This window comes from Bos javanicus, chromosome 20 (genome assembly GCF_032452875.1).
Source record: "Bos javanicus breed banteng chromosome 20, ARS-OSU_banteng_1.0, whole genome shotgun sequence".
In the NCBI taxonomy this organism is placed as follows: domain Eukaryota; kingdom Metazoa; phylum Chordata; class Mammalia; order Artiodactyla; family Bovidae; genus Bos; species Bos javanicus.
The window spans coordinates 58,720,206-58,736,141 of NC_083887.1; the positions used below are offsets into that span (position 1 = coordinate 58,720,206).

The 15,936-nt window shown below is 49.2% G+C and overlaps 1 protein-coding gene across 4 annotated transcripts in view; it reads right to left on the reverse strand.

Annotated features, from left to right (window-relative positions):
* Window positions 1-12,732, reverse strand: part of TRIO (trio Rho guanine nucleotide exchange factor) — a 362,510-nt gene extending 349,778 nt beyond the window's left edge. For 3 of the 4 annotated variants that reach the window (XM_061393861.1, XM_061393859.1, XM_061393862.1), the window contains exon 1: window positions 12,546-12,732. In XM_061393861.1, coding sequence (XP_061249845.1) covers window positions 12,546-12,717 — 172 coding nt within the window. In that variant the 5' untranslated portion in view covers window positions 12,718-12,732. The remainder of the gene's footprint in view (window positions 1-12,545) is intronic. The other variant, XM_061393858.1, reaches the window with a different exon arrangement.
* Between the last annotated feature and the right edge of the window lie 3,204 nt (window positions 12,733-15,936).

A 15,936-nucleotide genomic window follows, 5' to 3' on the forward strand; every position in this document is an offset into this window, starting at 1 on the left:
CAAATTAAAGAAAACCAAAGAGACATGACAACTAAATCTATCAATAATTGTATGTGTTCCTGGATAGAATGCTGGACCACCAAGATTTTTTTAATCACCAAGAGTTTCTGGAATCATTGGTAAAATTTTATTGAAGTCAGCAAATTTAGATAATAAAAATTAATTTCCTAATTTGGGTCATTATGTAAGAGAATGTCCTTGCTCTGAGAAAATACCGTGGAGTCACCCTTTAGAGGTAAGAGCAACATCACCTTGCAACTTACTCTCAAATGGTTCAGACACAAAATAATGTCTAAATTTAATATATACAAATATATGTGCGTGTGTGTGTGTGTGTATACATATCCAGAGAAGGGGGAGGGGAGGAGGAGGTGATGTTCCTGCAGTGAAATAGTAACAACTGGGGATTTTGAGTTCTTCTCTGAACATGAAAACTGGTTTCTCAAAATAAACTCATCTGCCATCTCCTCCTGCAGAAAAAACCGCAACAAACTTTAAATGCAATCAACCATGAAGACAAGAACCAACTGAACAGCCAGAAATGATGCATACAAGTGAAATCTCAACTTGACTAAGTTGATATGAATTTGAGCCTTGTACCTCCTGTGCTGGTTTAAAATCAAGATCAACTAAAATAGCATGTCAAAAGCACATACTCTCCCATTCAACAGTAGGCCAATATGACTTTAATTGTAGAATTTTTTTTAAAGCAACAATTAAACAAAAACTAAAAAAATCTGAAACTCCTTGAATAAACCAGGAAGAAAGGAAAATTAGATTTTAAGAGGATAGTACACCTTCCGGTGATATACTGTGAGGGAGACAGGTGAGGTGTACCTGATGCAAATGCACCCCACAGAAAGGAAAACCTAGAACACACGCCCAGAAGTTATCTCACGAAAGGAGGATGGCAGGAAGTAAGTCTCTGTTCCCCATGACCACAACATTCATCATCTATGCGTACATTTCCATGAATAACAAAACAGACAAGAGAAGCTGCAAAACAGCTTGAGAAAGAAGCCAGGGAAGGACCACACCCACCTCATAAAACTGTCCCCTAAAAAAGCAGCTTAGCGTCTCTGGCCCCTCCCCACGCCCCCGCCCATGCAACCTTCCTCAGTTAGAAAGGAAGCCCGGGAATTCTTTATAATGTGATACACACAGCCAATGGCTGGAAAACTTCCCTCCCCAGCCAGCCTCTCCCTGCCCTTCCCAAACTTCCCTCCGCCAACCCTGAGGGCCACTGAGACTTCCTCCCCCTTCAGACCAAGTGGCCACAGCCAGGGAAGTGGGGACCAGCCCAGCCACACGAGTCCTCCCTAGACAGAGACAGACTAGAGGCAGCAAAACTCAAAACCATCTCAGCGGGACAGCTGGGGTTACTGGGGTTATTTATGTAAGAAGGAACATCAGCTTTCATCAGGTGAGAAGAGGAAAGGTACAGAAGCTAAATCACGGGGCTCAGACTACAGTGAAAAAGTGCTTGCTCTATCCCAGAATCTGTCATTCCACTTTTGTTCAGTGTGAGACTTGTAAATTACAGCTTCCATCTTCAACACAGGAGGATGTACACATTCAGTTTTAAAATCTGACAATTACAACACCAGGCCTTGTGGGATGCTGTATGGAGGGAGGGTCGTTTCTCCTCTTTCCCTCCATTGGAGAAGAAAAGGCAATGTGGGGGCTTTGTGGTCTGGCAGCTGTGGGTTTAAATTCCAGCCCAAGCCCTCATAAGCGGTGCAAACTGGGGCAGTCATTCAACCTCCCCAGAGGCTGAGATCCTCATCCGAACACAGAAATAGCCTCCACCTGCTGGAGGGGGTGGGGGGGGTCTGATTTCACATGAGAAAACGTATATAAAACACCTGCTTGCACCTAGACCCACAGGCCCTCAGGTGGTAGCAGCAACAGAGATAATAGTTAAGAGAGAGCTTCACCAGGTTTTCTCGAAGGACAAGGTTGGCGTTCATAATGTTTTGGGGGGAAGGGAACAAACATGGCATTTTAAATATTACCCTCTGACGTTACAAGCAGGTTACTTACTTCTGCATGCACTTACTTGACCCTCTGTGGAGCCTAACTCCAAAGATATTAGCTGACCCCCAAGGACTGGGGGTCCTGGCCTCCCATATCGCTCTGGCAGCTGCTGCTGAATACTTACTTAGGTTATAGCAAGCGCGCAATTCCACGACTGTCCGCCATCCCATTTTCCCCACAAACAGCCCCAAATCCACAGTACAAGCTGTCACGGACAATTTACCATCATCCCACCTTAATCCTGCATAGGGTTTACAGTCAGAGGTCTCCAGTAATGTGGTTCAGGGAGGGACAGGTCCCATCTCACCTGCAGGCTGTCCCCTTCTGTGTGTTCAGCAATCAGCAGGGCTGAGACAGGACCTATAAACGATGCCATGGAGATGAGAGATGCCCAGCAAAGAACACGGCAGATTCTGCATCTCGCAGGCTGCAGTCAAATATCCGGAAACAAACAGGTACATGGCCAGCTCACAGAATGCTGAAACTCACTACTCCCGCGAGGAGCTGCTCTCCCAGAGGGAGACACGTGAACAGAACTGTCACGTGAAGGAAACGGATGGCCTGGAAACCATCCAATTAGCGACGGTCCTCAAAGTTTCCGGACCCAAGATATATTAGAGCAAGAGCAACAGCGTTTAGATGGAGGTGAAGTAACTCTGGAATAAACGTGTGAAATACACTCTGCCTCGGTGCAATCTGGCTTTTTGGAGCTGGTAAGGGTCCTTGGGTGCCAACTACCATCACTGTGGTACTGAAAAGGACAGTGAGGGCTGGAAGGGATTTCTCATAATCACAATTTTTTTTTTTTTTGAATAGCTATCTACAAGCAAGAAACATCTGTTTAGTATCAGACACCAGGAATCTATTTGTTATTAGGATGGTAAAGTATTAGAAAATTTAGACTTTGGAGATTTCATTCTAGGACTGATTCTAGATCAGCAGAAATAGTTAAAGCAACAGTCTAATAAAAGCACTGCTTCCCAATGTATTTGTGTGCACCCTCAGAATAAACAGAGGAATGGTACTTTTTGGTCCTTATCACTTAAAAGCTAAACTAATAAAAATAAATAAATAACATGCACTTTGTTATTCCTGCAGATCCTAGTGCATCTGATATCAAGAACAAGCATTAACTTAAGAGTAAAAGCAAGTAAGAAAACATAAAACTTGCAGAATCCACATGGCCCAGGAGGGCCCTACTCCGGTTTGCAGGCCCGATGTTCAACAGCAACAGTAACGAAGGAAAGAGGAATCCTTAAAGATGTGAATCAGAATGAGAAGAGGAAGTGAAGTAAAAGCAATCAACAATGGAAAAACTGTATATACTGTTCGGACCAACCTCTCAGACTTTTCATAAGCCTAATTTTCAAACTCAAATTAAAACATCTTGCCCTAAAACACATGTTATTTATACATTCCACTTCACATATACTAAGAAACAAGGGTTGTTTTAAAATAGATGTCAAGGACTTCCATGGCAGTCCAGTGGTTAAGACTCCGCACTTCCAATGCAGGGACTAGGGGTTGGATCTCTGATCGGGCAATTACGCTCCCACAGGCCATGTGACCAAAAAATTAAAAACAAAAAAACAGATTTCAAATATCAGTCTCTGATACATTCATTTCTTCTTGCACCGACACCTCCCATTCACAGAATTCCAAAGTGGGGATTTTTATGACTTTTCCAAGATACACACAGGCGACCACACTTGAAGAGACACCAACAAAACCTATCTAAAAATATTCCAGGGTTATACTTTTAAATTTGAATTGTGTTTTTCTCAAGTTCAAGAACAACTTCATTTTATGGTTATGAGTCTTTAAGTGGGGAGACTAACACTTTATAAATTCACTCCTTAACCATCAACACTGTGAAATACACAGCTTCAGAGTTAATTACATGTAGGAAAGTCCATGAACTGAGGGTGAATGATCTCACACAGTTATTTATACAGTAACAACGCCCCCTCCTAGAAATTCCCTTTTTAACACCAGGAATGTCAAGGCACAGCGGACCACTCTGCCTGTGCTACTCTTTTTCCTTCTGGACAGCAGCAAAACTCAGCAGAGTGGGAAAATTTAAAGCAGGAAAAATGGTGACTGTTCGCATCTAAAGATAGTTTTTTTTAAGTCAGCAGACTTGTCAAATGGATTCTCAAGTTATGCTTCATACAGAATCTAAGAAAAGAATCTCTATTTCCCCATAACTATCTTCAACCTTTCCCCAGATTAACCCTAGACATTACAGAAAGTCTGGTCCCACCTTAGGTCCATCGTTCGGTTGCTCAATCCTGTCCAGCTCTTTGCAACCAAGCCTGCACACCAGGCTTCTCTGTCCTCCACTGTCTCCAGGAGTTTGCTCAAATTCACACTCATTGAGTTGGTGAAGCTATCCAACCATCTCATCCTCTGTCGCCCCCTTCTCCTCCTGCCTTCAATCTTTCCCAGCATCAGGGTCTTTTCCAATGAGTCGGCTTTTTGCATCAGGAGGTCAAGGTATTGGAGCTTCAGCTTCAGCATCAATCCTTCCAATGAATGTTCAGGGTAGACTGCCTTTAAGACTGACTGGTTTGATCTTGCAGGTTCAAGGGACTCTCAAGAGTCTTCTCCAGAACCACAATTCGAAAGCATCAATTCTTCAGAGCTCAGCTTCTTTATAGTCCAACTCCCACATCCATACATGACTACTGGAAAAACCACAGCTTTCACTAGATGGACCTTTGTTAGCAAAGTGATGTCTCTGCTTTTGAATACGGTGTCTAGGTCTGTCATAGCTGTCCTTCACAAGCAGCAAGTGTCTTTTCATTTTATGGCTAAAGTCACCATCCACAGTGATTTTGGAGCCCAAGAAAATAAAATCTGTCACTGCTTCCACTTTTTCCCCTTCTATTAATATTTACCACAAAGTGATGGGACCAGATGCCATGATCTAGTTTTCTGAATGTTGAGTTTTAAGCCAGCTTTTTCATTCTCCTCTTTCGATTTCATCAAATGGCTCTTTAGCTCTTCACCTTCTGCCATTAGGGTGGTATCATCTGTGTATCTGAGGTTGTTGATATTTCTCCTGGCAATCTTGATTCCAGCTTGTGATTCATCCAGCCTGGCATTTCACATAATGTACTCTACATAGAAGTTAAGTAAGCAGGGTGACAATATACAGCCTTGACATACTCCTTTCCCAATTTGGAACCAGTTAGTTGTTCTCTGTCCCTTTCTAACTGTTGCTTCTTGACCTGAATACGGGTTTCTCACCAGACAGGTAAGGTGGTCTGGTATTTCCATCTCTTTAAGAATTTTCCACAGTTTGTTGTGACCCACAGAGTCAAAGGCTTTGGCATAGTCAATGAAGCAGAAGTAGAGTTTTTTCTGGAATTTTCTTGCTTTTTCTACGATTCAATGAATGTTGGCAATTTGATCTCTGGTCCCTCCACCTTTTCTAACCCAGCTTGTACTATTACTATCTTTAAAATAAACGGGAAAGTCTTTCCAAAATTACTCAGTTTTATTCAAGTTTAGGAAATTAAACTTGAGGAATAACTTCTGTTAGACTTGGCTTCTGTTGGTGTCTCACGGTTTGTATTTGCATTTCCTTGAACGTGTGTGGCCGTTCTGTAGTTGCACTGTCTATTTCCCTTTTGGACTGCCTTTCTTATTGATTTGAGGAAACCCTTTTACAATCCTTCACATATAACTCCTCATCTGAATTATAAAAACTGTTTTTGCCCAGTCTGTAGCTGCTGCTGCTGCTACGTCGCTTCAGTCGTGTCCGACTCTGTGCGACCCCATAGACGGCAGCCCACCAGGCTCCCCCGTCCCTGGGATTCTCCAGGCAAGAACACTGGAGTGGGTTGCCATTTCCTTCTCCAATGCATGAAAGTGAAAAGTGAAAGTGAAGTCGCTCAGTCGAGCCCGACTCTTAGCGACCCCATGGACTGCAGCCCACCAGGCTCCTCCATCCATGGGATTTTCCAGGCAAGAGTACTGGAGTGGGGTGCCGTTGCCTTCTCCTCAGTTTGTAGCTAGTCTTTGTTTAATGTTATGTTTTAAATTAACATACAATACAAATGGGTTCCTTTTCCTGTGTTCAGGTCTATGAATTTTAATATGCAGAATCACCACCACAGCCAGGATGCAAAACACTTTCATCATCCTTAAAAACACCCCCCACACTGCCCCTCTGGAGTCACCCTTTTCCCTGCTCTAACTCCTGGTAACCAACCGATCGCTTCTCTGTCCCTCCAGTTCTATTTCTTTGAGAAAGTCATACAAGTGGACTCCTATGCAGCCTTTGGAGGCAGCCTTCCTTCACGCAGCATCAGCTGAATGGATGTACCACAGTTCATCTGTTCACATCTACTCTTGTAAATGCCAGCAAGAGCAGCAAACAGTGAAGGAAGGGCCTTAACTCTTCCCAGCAGTGGGACAGGGACAGAGCAATATACCAAGTACTTGGAAGGAAAAGAGAAGGCCATGCAGTGGGCAGGACCTTACAGAAACCCCTCCTAAAGAGAAACTGAGTGCAATTCATCACTGTCCACACAGGGCTATGGGCTGTAAGAAAATAAGCCTGACGGACTCATGTGGACACCACTAACCCAAAGTACCCTAGAGCAAGAAAGTTTTCATTACAGCTTCGTCTGTCAGGGCAACTGCTAAACTGTACTAACTTATGACAGAGCCCAAACAGCAGGATCCTTCCAAACTCAAGATCTGCTCTATAGACTGCTTCACAGTCCTCCCAGCGAAGAGCAGACGTGTGGCTGATCAAAGAAGTCAGTAGCCTATTAATGCAAGTGTGTGTGTGCTGTGCTTAGTCGCTCAGTCATGCCTGACTCTTTGCGACCCCATGGGCTATAGCCTGCCGGGTTCCTGTCCGTGGGATTCTCCGGGCAAGAGTACTGGCATGGGCTGCCATTTCCTTCTCCAGATGATCATTCCGACCCAGGGATCAAAACTGGGTCTCCCGCGTTGCAGGCAGATTCTTTACTGCCTGAGCCGCCAGGGAAGCCCGCAATGCAAATACGTTTATGACCTAAGTGCAGTTTCATGTTGCCAGAGCACATCTGGCATCAGACCAAACACTCCAGGAGGCCGCACCCTTTCTCCGGATCAAGCCCCTAGGCCTTAAGCCTGGGAAGCCCACACAACCTCCTGTCAAACTCGACCCAGACATATAACCTTTACCAGAGGGCAGGGGCTGCAGAACTTGGGTTTACAGGGACTTCCTTATGGGAAGAGAGAACCAAAAAGGAGGAAATAAAGGTAACCAAGCAAACCGAGGCTTCCATTAGCAAGTGAGAAAGTGAAGATAAGACTGAGACACTGGCCAACCAGTAAACAGGAGAGCGGGAACCCCCATCAACAAGAATGTCACTCGCTTGGAAACTCCAGCCAGGGGGTCTCCTCGCTGGGAGACCCCGGGGCTAGGGCCGGGTACTGTGACAGCAAACAAAAGACAGACAGTCGGGGAGGCAGGGCCTCCGCGGTGGATACGGGAGCCCTGGGGCGGCGGGGAGCAGGGAAGGGGAAGGAGGCAGCACACCAGCGCCTGCTTGGGGGGGTGGGGGGGGGGGCGGCCTTGTCCCGACCCACAAACCCTTTCTCCATTTTTGCTCCTTTGCCCTCAGTGCAGAGATACAGCGACAGGAATACCTCGAATGGCCCCAGGCGAACAACAGTAATAACAATAATAATACACCCGCTCAAGATTTCCGCGCGGGCTCGTCCCCTCGTCCAGGGCTGACTGGACGGCTCAGCGGCGCAATCTGGAGTGGAACGAGAGAGAACTCCGTCCCGGCGCCATCTAACCCCTCGTAACCTGTCTGCGCCCCTGGGCCAACCCTGTCCCCCGCCCCACCCCACCCCCAGCGGCCTGCGCGGGGCTGAGGATAAGGGGAAAAGATACAAAAGCCTGCATGTCGGTCCTCAGGACAGACACAGCCGCCCCGGGGCGTTCGCCCAGGCGCTTAGGCCAAATGCTCGCGAGACGAAGAACCGAGCCGCGGCGGAGGCGCCGCCCCCTTTCCCGGGAACACGGCGGGGTTCTCACCCACAGCCATTCTTCCCCGTGCACCGAGGGGGGGCTTCTGTTCTGCCAGCGGCACCACTAAAAATCCGTCGAGACAATGCACTTAAGGAAATAAAAAACCAATTCATTAGAGAACCGAGGAGGAATGAAGGGGGTTGTTAAGGCGGCTTTTTATAGTACAACACAATTCATCCCTATCAACCTAAGTGACTTGACTAGGCAGTCAAAGTGTGGCTATTGATTAAGAATTGGACTTTTCTCTGGAATGCCGCCAAGGATATGAGATAAAATTTTATTTCCTCAGTGGAAGAGTCAAGAAAATAAACTTAAATATCAGATACGGCTGATTTAGATTATGACCCCTCCAAACACATCTTTCACTTAGAAACGGATCCCACATTTATCACATGATTTAAAAGGCCAGAAAAGGCCATGCTAATCACATATTTTTAATACACACTTGAACAGATTTAAACCACATGCCACACCTTGAACAGAACCACTGGCTTCATTTAAATTTTGGTTAATCATTTAAACGGTTTAAATGGCTTCATCTAAATCATTTGAATCGTGGATGGTTAAACTGCAAAGGAAAAAATACAACTGTCTATGTCAATAAGTCAGTTTACAAGGTCTTAATGGAAAGTTTCCTTCAGTGATTTTTTTTTTTCTAACTGTCCTCTGATTTCCTAAAAATCACTTCTAGGATACTTTCAGCTCCCTCTCTGCTCTCGTCTAAAACAGAACCTCACTGTGCCACTGAAAAGGGGGAAACTAACATTCACTATCAAGTTACATTTTCTTCTGCTTTCCTTTTCAAAATATTGAGGGTAACAAGGATTGACTTCTTAATACAATAATTATTATTGGTGCTCACAAAGACCAAAGTTGCCAGGCTTCTAAATATACACAGAAGCAGCAGGGCAAGCTCAGAGGCCAGCGACTTAAGTGGTGTTAGAAGCAGAAATCTGAAGACAAGTTCCCTCAATATTCCATGAGGAAATCATTATATCAACATAGAAGGACATGCACCCTGCTCTCTCAGTAAGTAACTGACTCAAGTGTCTTCACACATTCCATTGTAAAGGGAAGGGCTGCAGCAACAGGTCCAGAAGTAAGACTTAGTAAGGAAAGGAACCTAGCCCAGTGAGCTGACCACCTTTCAGAATAACCACAAACCCTTATGCTCTGCATATTCATATAATACCAACCTGAAACATACCAGGCAGGTTAAAAATAAGGCATTTATGTAAGTACCCCCACCAGACACACACACACTCTTGCAAGGTTAAATAGAGAGCTCTGAAAGAATGATTTATTGTCACAAGAACAGGGCCCCAAAATAGATTGGCAATAAAAGTGATTGGTCCCAGCGGGATTGAGAACAAATCCTGGTAAGCGAAGTCCTGGCCATGACAGGCAACTGGGGAAAGAGTACCAGTGATGGAAGTGCTTCCCGGCCCTGACCCCAACTCTACCAGAGTTCTCTTCTGAACAAGTCACTCAACCTCCCTAGAAGTCTGATTCCTCTTCTGTAAACTTTAAAAAAAATTGTTCTAAATGGACTAGCTCATGTTTGTGATGCCTTTTGACAAGAAAACTAAAGAATGACCACTAGGAGCTAGGAGCTCAGAGGGAACAACAGAGTCCGAGGAGGTTAAAAGCCCTGGAGCCACCCCCCAGACCCTCTCCAAGTGTAGGGGTCCTGCCCCCAGGTCCCAGCTCCCAAACCAGGCAGGTGGCAGAGCCCTGCTTGAGTGCATCCAGTAATCATGGCCTTCATTCTATTCCTGAACTGCTCTAATTATGTAAAAGCTCTAATAAGCTAAATCCTCCTTCTTTCATCCAATCATAGTTACCAGTTTTCACTCAGCAACCACAAGGATAAAAGTAAATCCTTGCAGTATGGACAAGGAACAAAAAGGAGGCAAGAAAATAAGGTCGCCAAACCAACAGTTCCAGGGCCAAGAAATGAAAGGCAACCAGTAGAAGTGCCTTGTCTAAGGCAGACTGGCAATCTTAAGCACCAGGCTGACACCACCGTGGAAAACCAATCACGCTCTGATCTGTCCCCCCCAGTCAGTAAAAACCTATTTTCTGGGTTTCTACATCTTAGGAAAGAATGTCTGATTTTACTAACGGACTTGACCTCTCTCTGTTCAATCATCCACATTCAATCAAAACTGCCCAGCAGGGCCATCCCCCTCCAAACCCCCGCCTCTGTCATTCCACCAGGTGAGGTCCCCACCCAGGGTCCCCCTGCTTCATCTGTCTAACCATTTGCCCCTTCCCACCCCTACCCATCAATCCAACTGAAGGGTCCCTCTCCTCTCTTCTCCCTCTGCTAGCGATCGCTGCCCCAGATGCTGGAGCCAAGATCTAGGTCAGGAATTCAGGGTTGCCCTAAGGAGGGAAAAGCACATTCAAAACACCTTCTAGGCTAACCCTGGGATGGGATGCACAATGGCTGCCTACTTACAATCTGCTCTGGTTCCTGATTCCAAGTCAAACAAGGAAAGGGGCAGTATGTCCAATCAATTTTGGAGTGAGGAAGAAAAGAACAAACTCGTGAGCAGCACGGACTGGTTCTACCCCAAAGCGAACATGAACAGGAGCAAACACAGGACGAGGCCCCTGGCCACCGACAGGTAAACCCTGGGGAGAGCCACAGTAACTGAGAGAAAGTATTCTGTGAGCATCCAGTCCAACTTGATGTCTTCTGAGGCTCTTCTGAGCAGAAGTGATTTCTCCACTGTGAATAATAAAGATGTAAGAAAGTCTGGCCTCATAAGCACCAAAAATTCCCTCTCCAGGGCACACACGCCTTTGAAAGGCGCTGGATTCTGCACAGAATCTATTATTCTGTGACAGGTGGTGGAGAGAGAGAGAGAAGACAGGCTAGACTTAGCTTCAGGGCATGAAGGGAAGACGTCCCAGGTCTGCTATTAAGTGGTAAGATGGGGCTGCTCTATCGGGCGAGTTGCACACAAAAAAAGGCTTTCATTTGAAGGAGTTTGTGTTTTCCTAAACCTCTGCTTTCTGTGGGGACCTCACAAGGAGAGAGAGCACTAGGGAGTGTATTAACCCCAAGCTGACAGCACAGAGTCAGCGAGTGTCACTCCCAGCCACAACCAATCTGTTAAAACGACTCAAAACGAACCCCGCCTGGCAAGGATCAAGAAAACGAGGGAAGACAGTACTACTAAACCAGGGCTCTCCCCGGCAAGGCTAACTTCTGCCTCCGACTATCGCGCACCCGCTGCAAATTGCTCCCTGCGACCCAGATTACCCAACTGATCTCACCGGATCTGGCGACCGGATTTTGAAACGGGCCACGAAGAAACGTGAGCCTCGGGCCTCTGGCGCGCGCCCCGTCGCAGTCCGCTCCCCCGACGTCCTCCCGGGAGCCGCCACCAGCACCCCGCGCGCGCCCCGCGCCCTCCCGCCCGCCCCGGCCTGGCCCGCCCTCCTCGGCTCTCCAGCGCCCAGTCTGCATTCTCCCTGCCCCGCGCCTGGTCCGCCGGGCACCGCGCTGCGGGGCCGCGCGGTCGCCCGGACGCGCGAACAAACCGGACTGGGCGCGGGGACGCAGGGGCGCGGGCGGGACGAGGCGCTGCCGCCGGGGTCCCCAGGACGCCTTGTCACGCCTCCCGCGCCAGATTCCCCCGGGCGGGTCGCAAAGCTCGGCTCTCCCGTGACCAACCGCCTCCTCTTTGACCAAGAAACACACGGCCACCCCGGCACTACCTCCCGGGCAGGGCCCAGCGCGTGCCGGTCCCGCGCCTCCACCCCCGGGGCCACCACGTCCCCAGGGTGTCCCTCCCGGGCTACCCCCGGAGACAATGGCTCACCCATCGCCCGGCCGGCCTCGCTCCATTTCAGCCATCACCGCCCTCCTCCCCTCCCCGGGCGGCCAGTGCCCCGGCAGCCCCGTTTCACAGAAGTGTAGACCGAGGCCAGGGAGGTGACAGGCGAGAGAAGAAACCTGGCTGCTTATGGAGCTGAGGAGGGACCACGGACAAATAAGCTACGGAGACCAGCCCAGATGAGAGACCGCTTTCCCGGGGCCCGGCCCCGCCGCCCCCGTCCGCTCGGCCTCCGGGGGACAGGGGGGCCTCCGCCCTCGCCGTTCCTGCCGCCGCCGCCTCCTCGGCCCTCCCGCGAAGGAGACAAAGAGCCGGCGCCCCAACCGGTGGAGCGGTAGCCGCCGGGGCGGGCGACGGGGAGATTTCACCCGGGAAACCAGGGGCGGGGACGAAGGGAAGGACGAGCCGGCGGCGCCCGGGCCGATCCGCGGCGCTCGGGGCGGCGCGGGCAACGGGACCCGCGGGTATTAGGGTGCAGGGCAGCGGCCTGGGCGGGCGCGCTCCGGGCCCGACGGGCGGGCGAGCAAGCACCGGGCGCGGCAGGGACCGCGGACCGCGCCTCCGCGGCGGGGGCCGGTGGCGGAGCGCGCGGGCAGCGGCGCGGGTGCACTCACCGGATCGGAAGAAGGCCGCGATGTCGGCCAGGTCCTTGGCCGCCTCCTCGGCCCCCTCGCCGGCGCCGCCCCCGCAGCCCGAGCTCGCCGCGCTGGCCGCAGCGGCGGGGCCGGAGGACGCGGCGGGGGCGGCGGCAGCACCGCCGCCGCCGCTGCTGCTGCTGCCGCTCATGGCTGCGGCGGCGCCCGCGGCCGCGCCCGGCTCGGGCCCCGCGCCCCTAGCGCCGCGCGCCGCCCGCTCCGCGCCGGGCCTGGCGGCGCCGAGCGCCCTGCTGTCCGCGCCCGGCGCGTGGACGCAGAGCCCCGGGGCGGCGGCGGCGGCGGCGGGCGGCGGCGGCGGCGGCGGCGGCTCGGCCCGAGGAGCGCGTCCACATAGACGAGGACTCCGCCCGGGAGCCGCGAGCCGGCCGCGGGGCGGGAGCGCGGAGCCACGGCCTCGGCGGCGCCGGCTGGAGCGCGGGCAGCCACGCGCGCCGCGGCGCCGGACACGCAGTCGCGAGGGCGGCGGGGGATGGGGGGTGGCCCGCGGGGGCCGGCGGGAGCTCCGCGATCACGGGCGCCGGCGGCCACCGCGAGCCTCCATCTTGATTTCAGATGGGGAAAGGAAGGAGGGGGGAGGGGGGAAATCACGGCGGAGGGAACCCGGGTGAAAGGAAAAGGGAGAGCAGGGAAAGGAGAGGAAGGGGAAAAAAAAAAAAAGAGAGGGGCTTCGTGAGTTTCCGGTGAATATCGTCTGGGGCCGGAGCGTGGGCTCGGCGGGTGGGCGGGGCGTGTGATGGGCAGGGCCTGGCGGGAGGGGCGGGGCCGCGCAGGAGGGCCGGCGGGCGGCGGCGGGAGCGTTTCAGCGTTGTTCCCTCCCGCGGACGGCGGCGAAAAGGAGGGAATGCTTTGAGGCAGCGAGGGCGCGCACCTTTCCAGGCCCGTCATGGCGCCCCCTTTGGACGCTCGCTCCTGCAGCGCCGCACCGCCCTCCGATCGCTGGAGCTGTTGATGACTGATCTCGCCGCGGGGCGGGATGACTTCGGCTCAGGGCCCGGTGTGCGCGTAGACGGGGCTCCACAATCGTTGTTGAATGGGAAGAGATTATGAAAACAGGTCGTGTGTTGTACTCCAGCCCCAGAGGGAATAATGGAGCAGGCCTCTGAACTCCTGGGGGCCGTCTGTCTCCTCATCTGCCACAGGAGCTTCGGGACTCACAGCTCCTCCGCCCCTGCTCCACCAGAATGTAGGGAAGGGGGAAGGTGATGGTGGCTAAGGAGACCAAAGGAAGTGAGGGGTAGGTGACATCCTCCTTTAAGGAAGATCCGTGTCACACCCGCATTTGACAAAATATTCGAGTACAAACACCTATGTACCTGGCTACAAGCGAAGGAAGCAAAAGGTATTGGTATCCAGTGCGCCGGAAACAAGAGATAGATAAGATTGATTTAAAAAACAAACAAACAAAAAAAACTGGTGAAATACTCATGAAACCAATATACATGAACACTGGAAATGAACAATTAAGAAAATTAATAGTGAATGATGAATACCAGGTTTTGCACTGTGAGGAACCCTAGAATGATCCGTGTGGTACGCGATTAGAGTTGGAGACGTCAGTATGAACTCCTGTTTAGCTTAATATAGATGCAGGTGGGTAAGAAAAGATTTGCAGATATGTGTTATATATATGTTATACACAGGCTGTTACATGTATGTCCATTTCCTTGCTCTGTCAGCTGAGTGGACTTAGGCATAACACTCTTGCAGCAAGTCGCACATCAGGCACTCAGATCTTTTATTCACACCGTTCTTCAGCAAAAGGAAACCAGGTTCCTCAGGTGCATCGGCTGACTCTGGGACTAAAACAGGAAACGTACAAGAGAACCTAGAGCATCTTGTTGTGCCAGATGATAAGGAAGTGCTACGAAAAATTTTTTATTTAATTAATCAACATCCAGAACAATGATGAGGGTCTCTCAAAGGGACACAGAAGCCCACTGAAAGAGCTCCCAGTGATCAAAGCTGTAACAATTTGAACAGCAAAATAAAGCAATGTTCTATTATACCCAAAGTATAATAAATATACATGAGTGCATACCGATATAATGCAATGATTGAATGAGTAAATAATTAAGAGAGAAGAGACAAATGTCCCTCGCAGAAGAATTCAAAATTAATACTTAGATACTCTGCCCTCAGTGAGATGGAATAGTCCTTAACTGTAGTCTGCACTTTCAACTTCCAGAAGGATAACTTTATAATGAAGAAAACTGACAAACATTACTTCACAAGATTACCAGCAGAGATAAATCGTGTGGATGGTATATACCCTTGATATGATGTAATGAAAATGCCACTTTAGCCCTATTGTCTTCCTCCCAGAAACACAGTCTAATCATGAGAAAAATAACAGACAAATCCCAGTTAAGGGCATTCTGCAAATGACCTGACCAATACTTCCCCAAACTGTTAAGGTCAACAAAAGTAAGCAAAGTCTGAAAACTGTCACAGCCAAGAAGAGCCCAAGGAAACATGATAACTAAATGTAATGTAGTATTCTTAAGGATCCTGGAACCAAGAAAGCACATTAGGTAAAAACTAAGAAAATATGAATAACATATGGACTTTAGTTAATAATAATGTACCAGTACTGATTCATTAATTGTGAGTAATATGGGAAAATTGGATTGAGCTATAAGGGAACTCTGTACTATCTTCACAACTTGTCTTGTTATTTTAGAATCTAAATCTATTCTAAAATAGAAGCTTATTTTTAAAAAATTTTTAATTGTATGTGGAATATCAAAAAGAAAAAAAATTCAGTTGGTCCAAATTTCACAGGCTATCAGCTCAGGTGTGCTGACAATGTTTCTTTTTCTTATTTTTCAGTTGGGTAATTTCTGTCTCCAGCTCCCATTTCTCCTCATGGCTTAATCCTAGTTTGGAGAAAATAATCTCCAGGAACTTTCTTTGCCAACTGAGTACATTCCCCTTCCTGCCTTCTCCCTAAGGTTGAAGCCAAACTCCCAGAGGCATTGGTGAGATCACAACATGAGGTGGGGATGGGGAGATTGCACCTGGCCCTTGGTCTTCAACCTAGACAGCATATTAAAAATCAGAAACATTACTTTGCCAACAAAGATCCATCTAGTCAAAACTATGGTTTTTCCAGTAGTCATGTATGGATGTGAGAGTTGAACTGTGAAGAAAGCTGAGCCCCAAAGAATTGATGCTTTTAAATTGTGGTGCTGGAGAAGACTCTTGAGAACAAGGAGATCAAACCAGTCAATCCTAAAGGAAATCAGTCCTGAATGTTCATTGGAAGGACTGATGTTGAAGCTGAAACTCCAATACTTTGACCACTTGATGTGAAGAACTGACTCATTGGAAAAGACCCTGATGCTGGGAA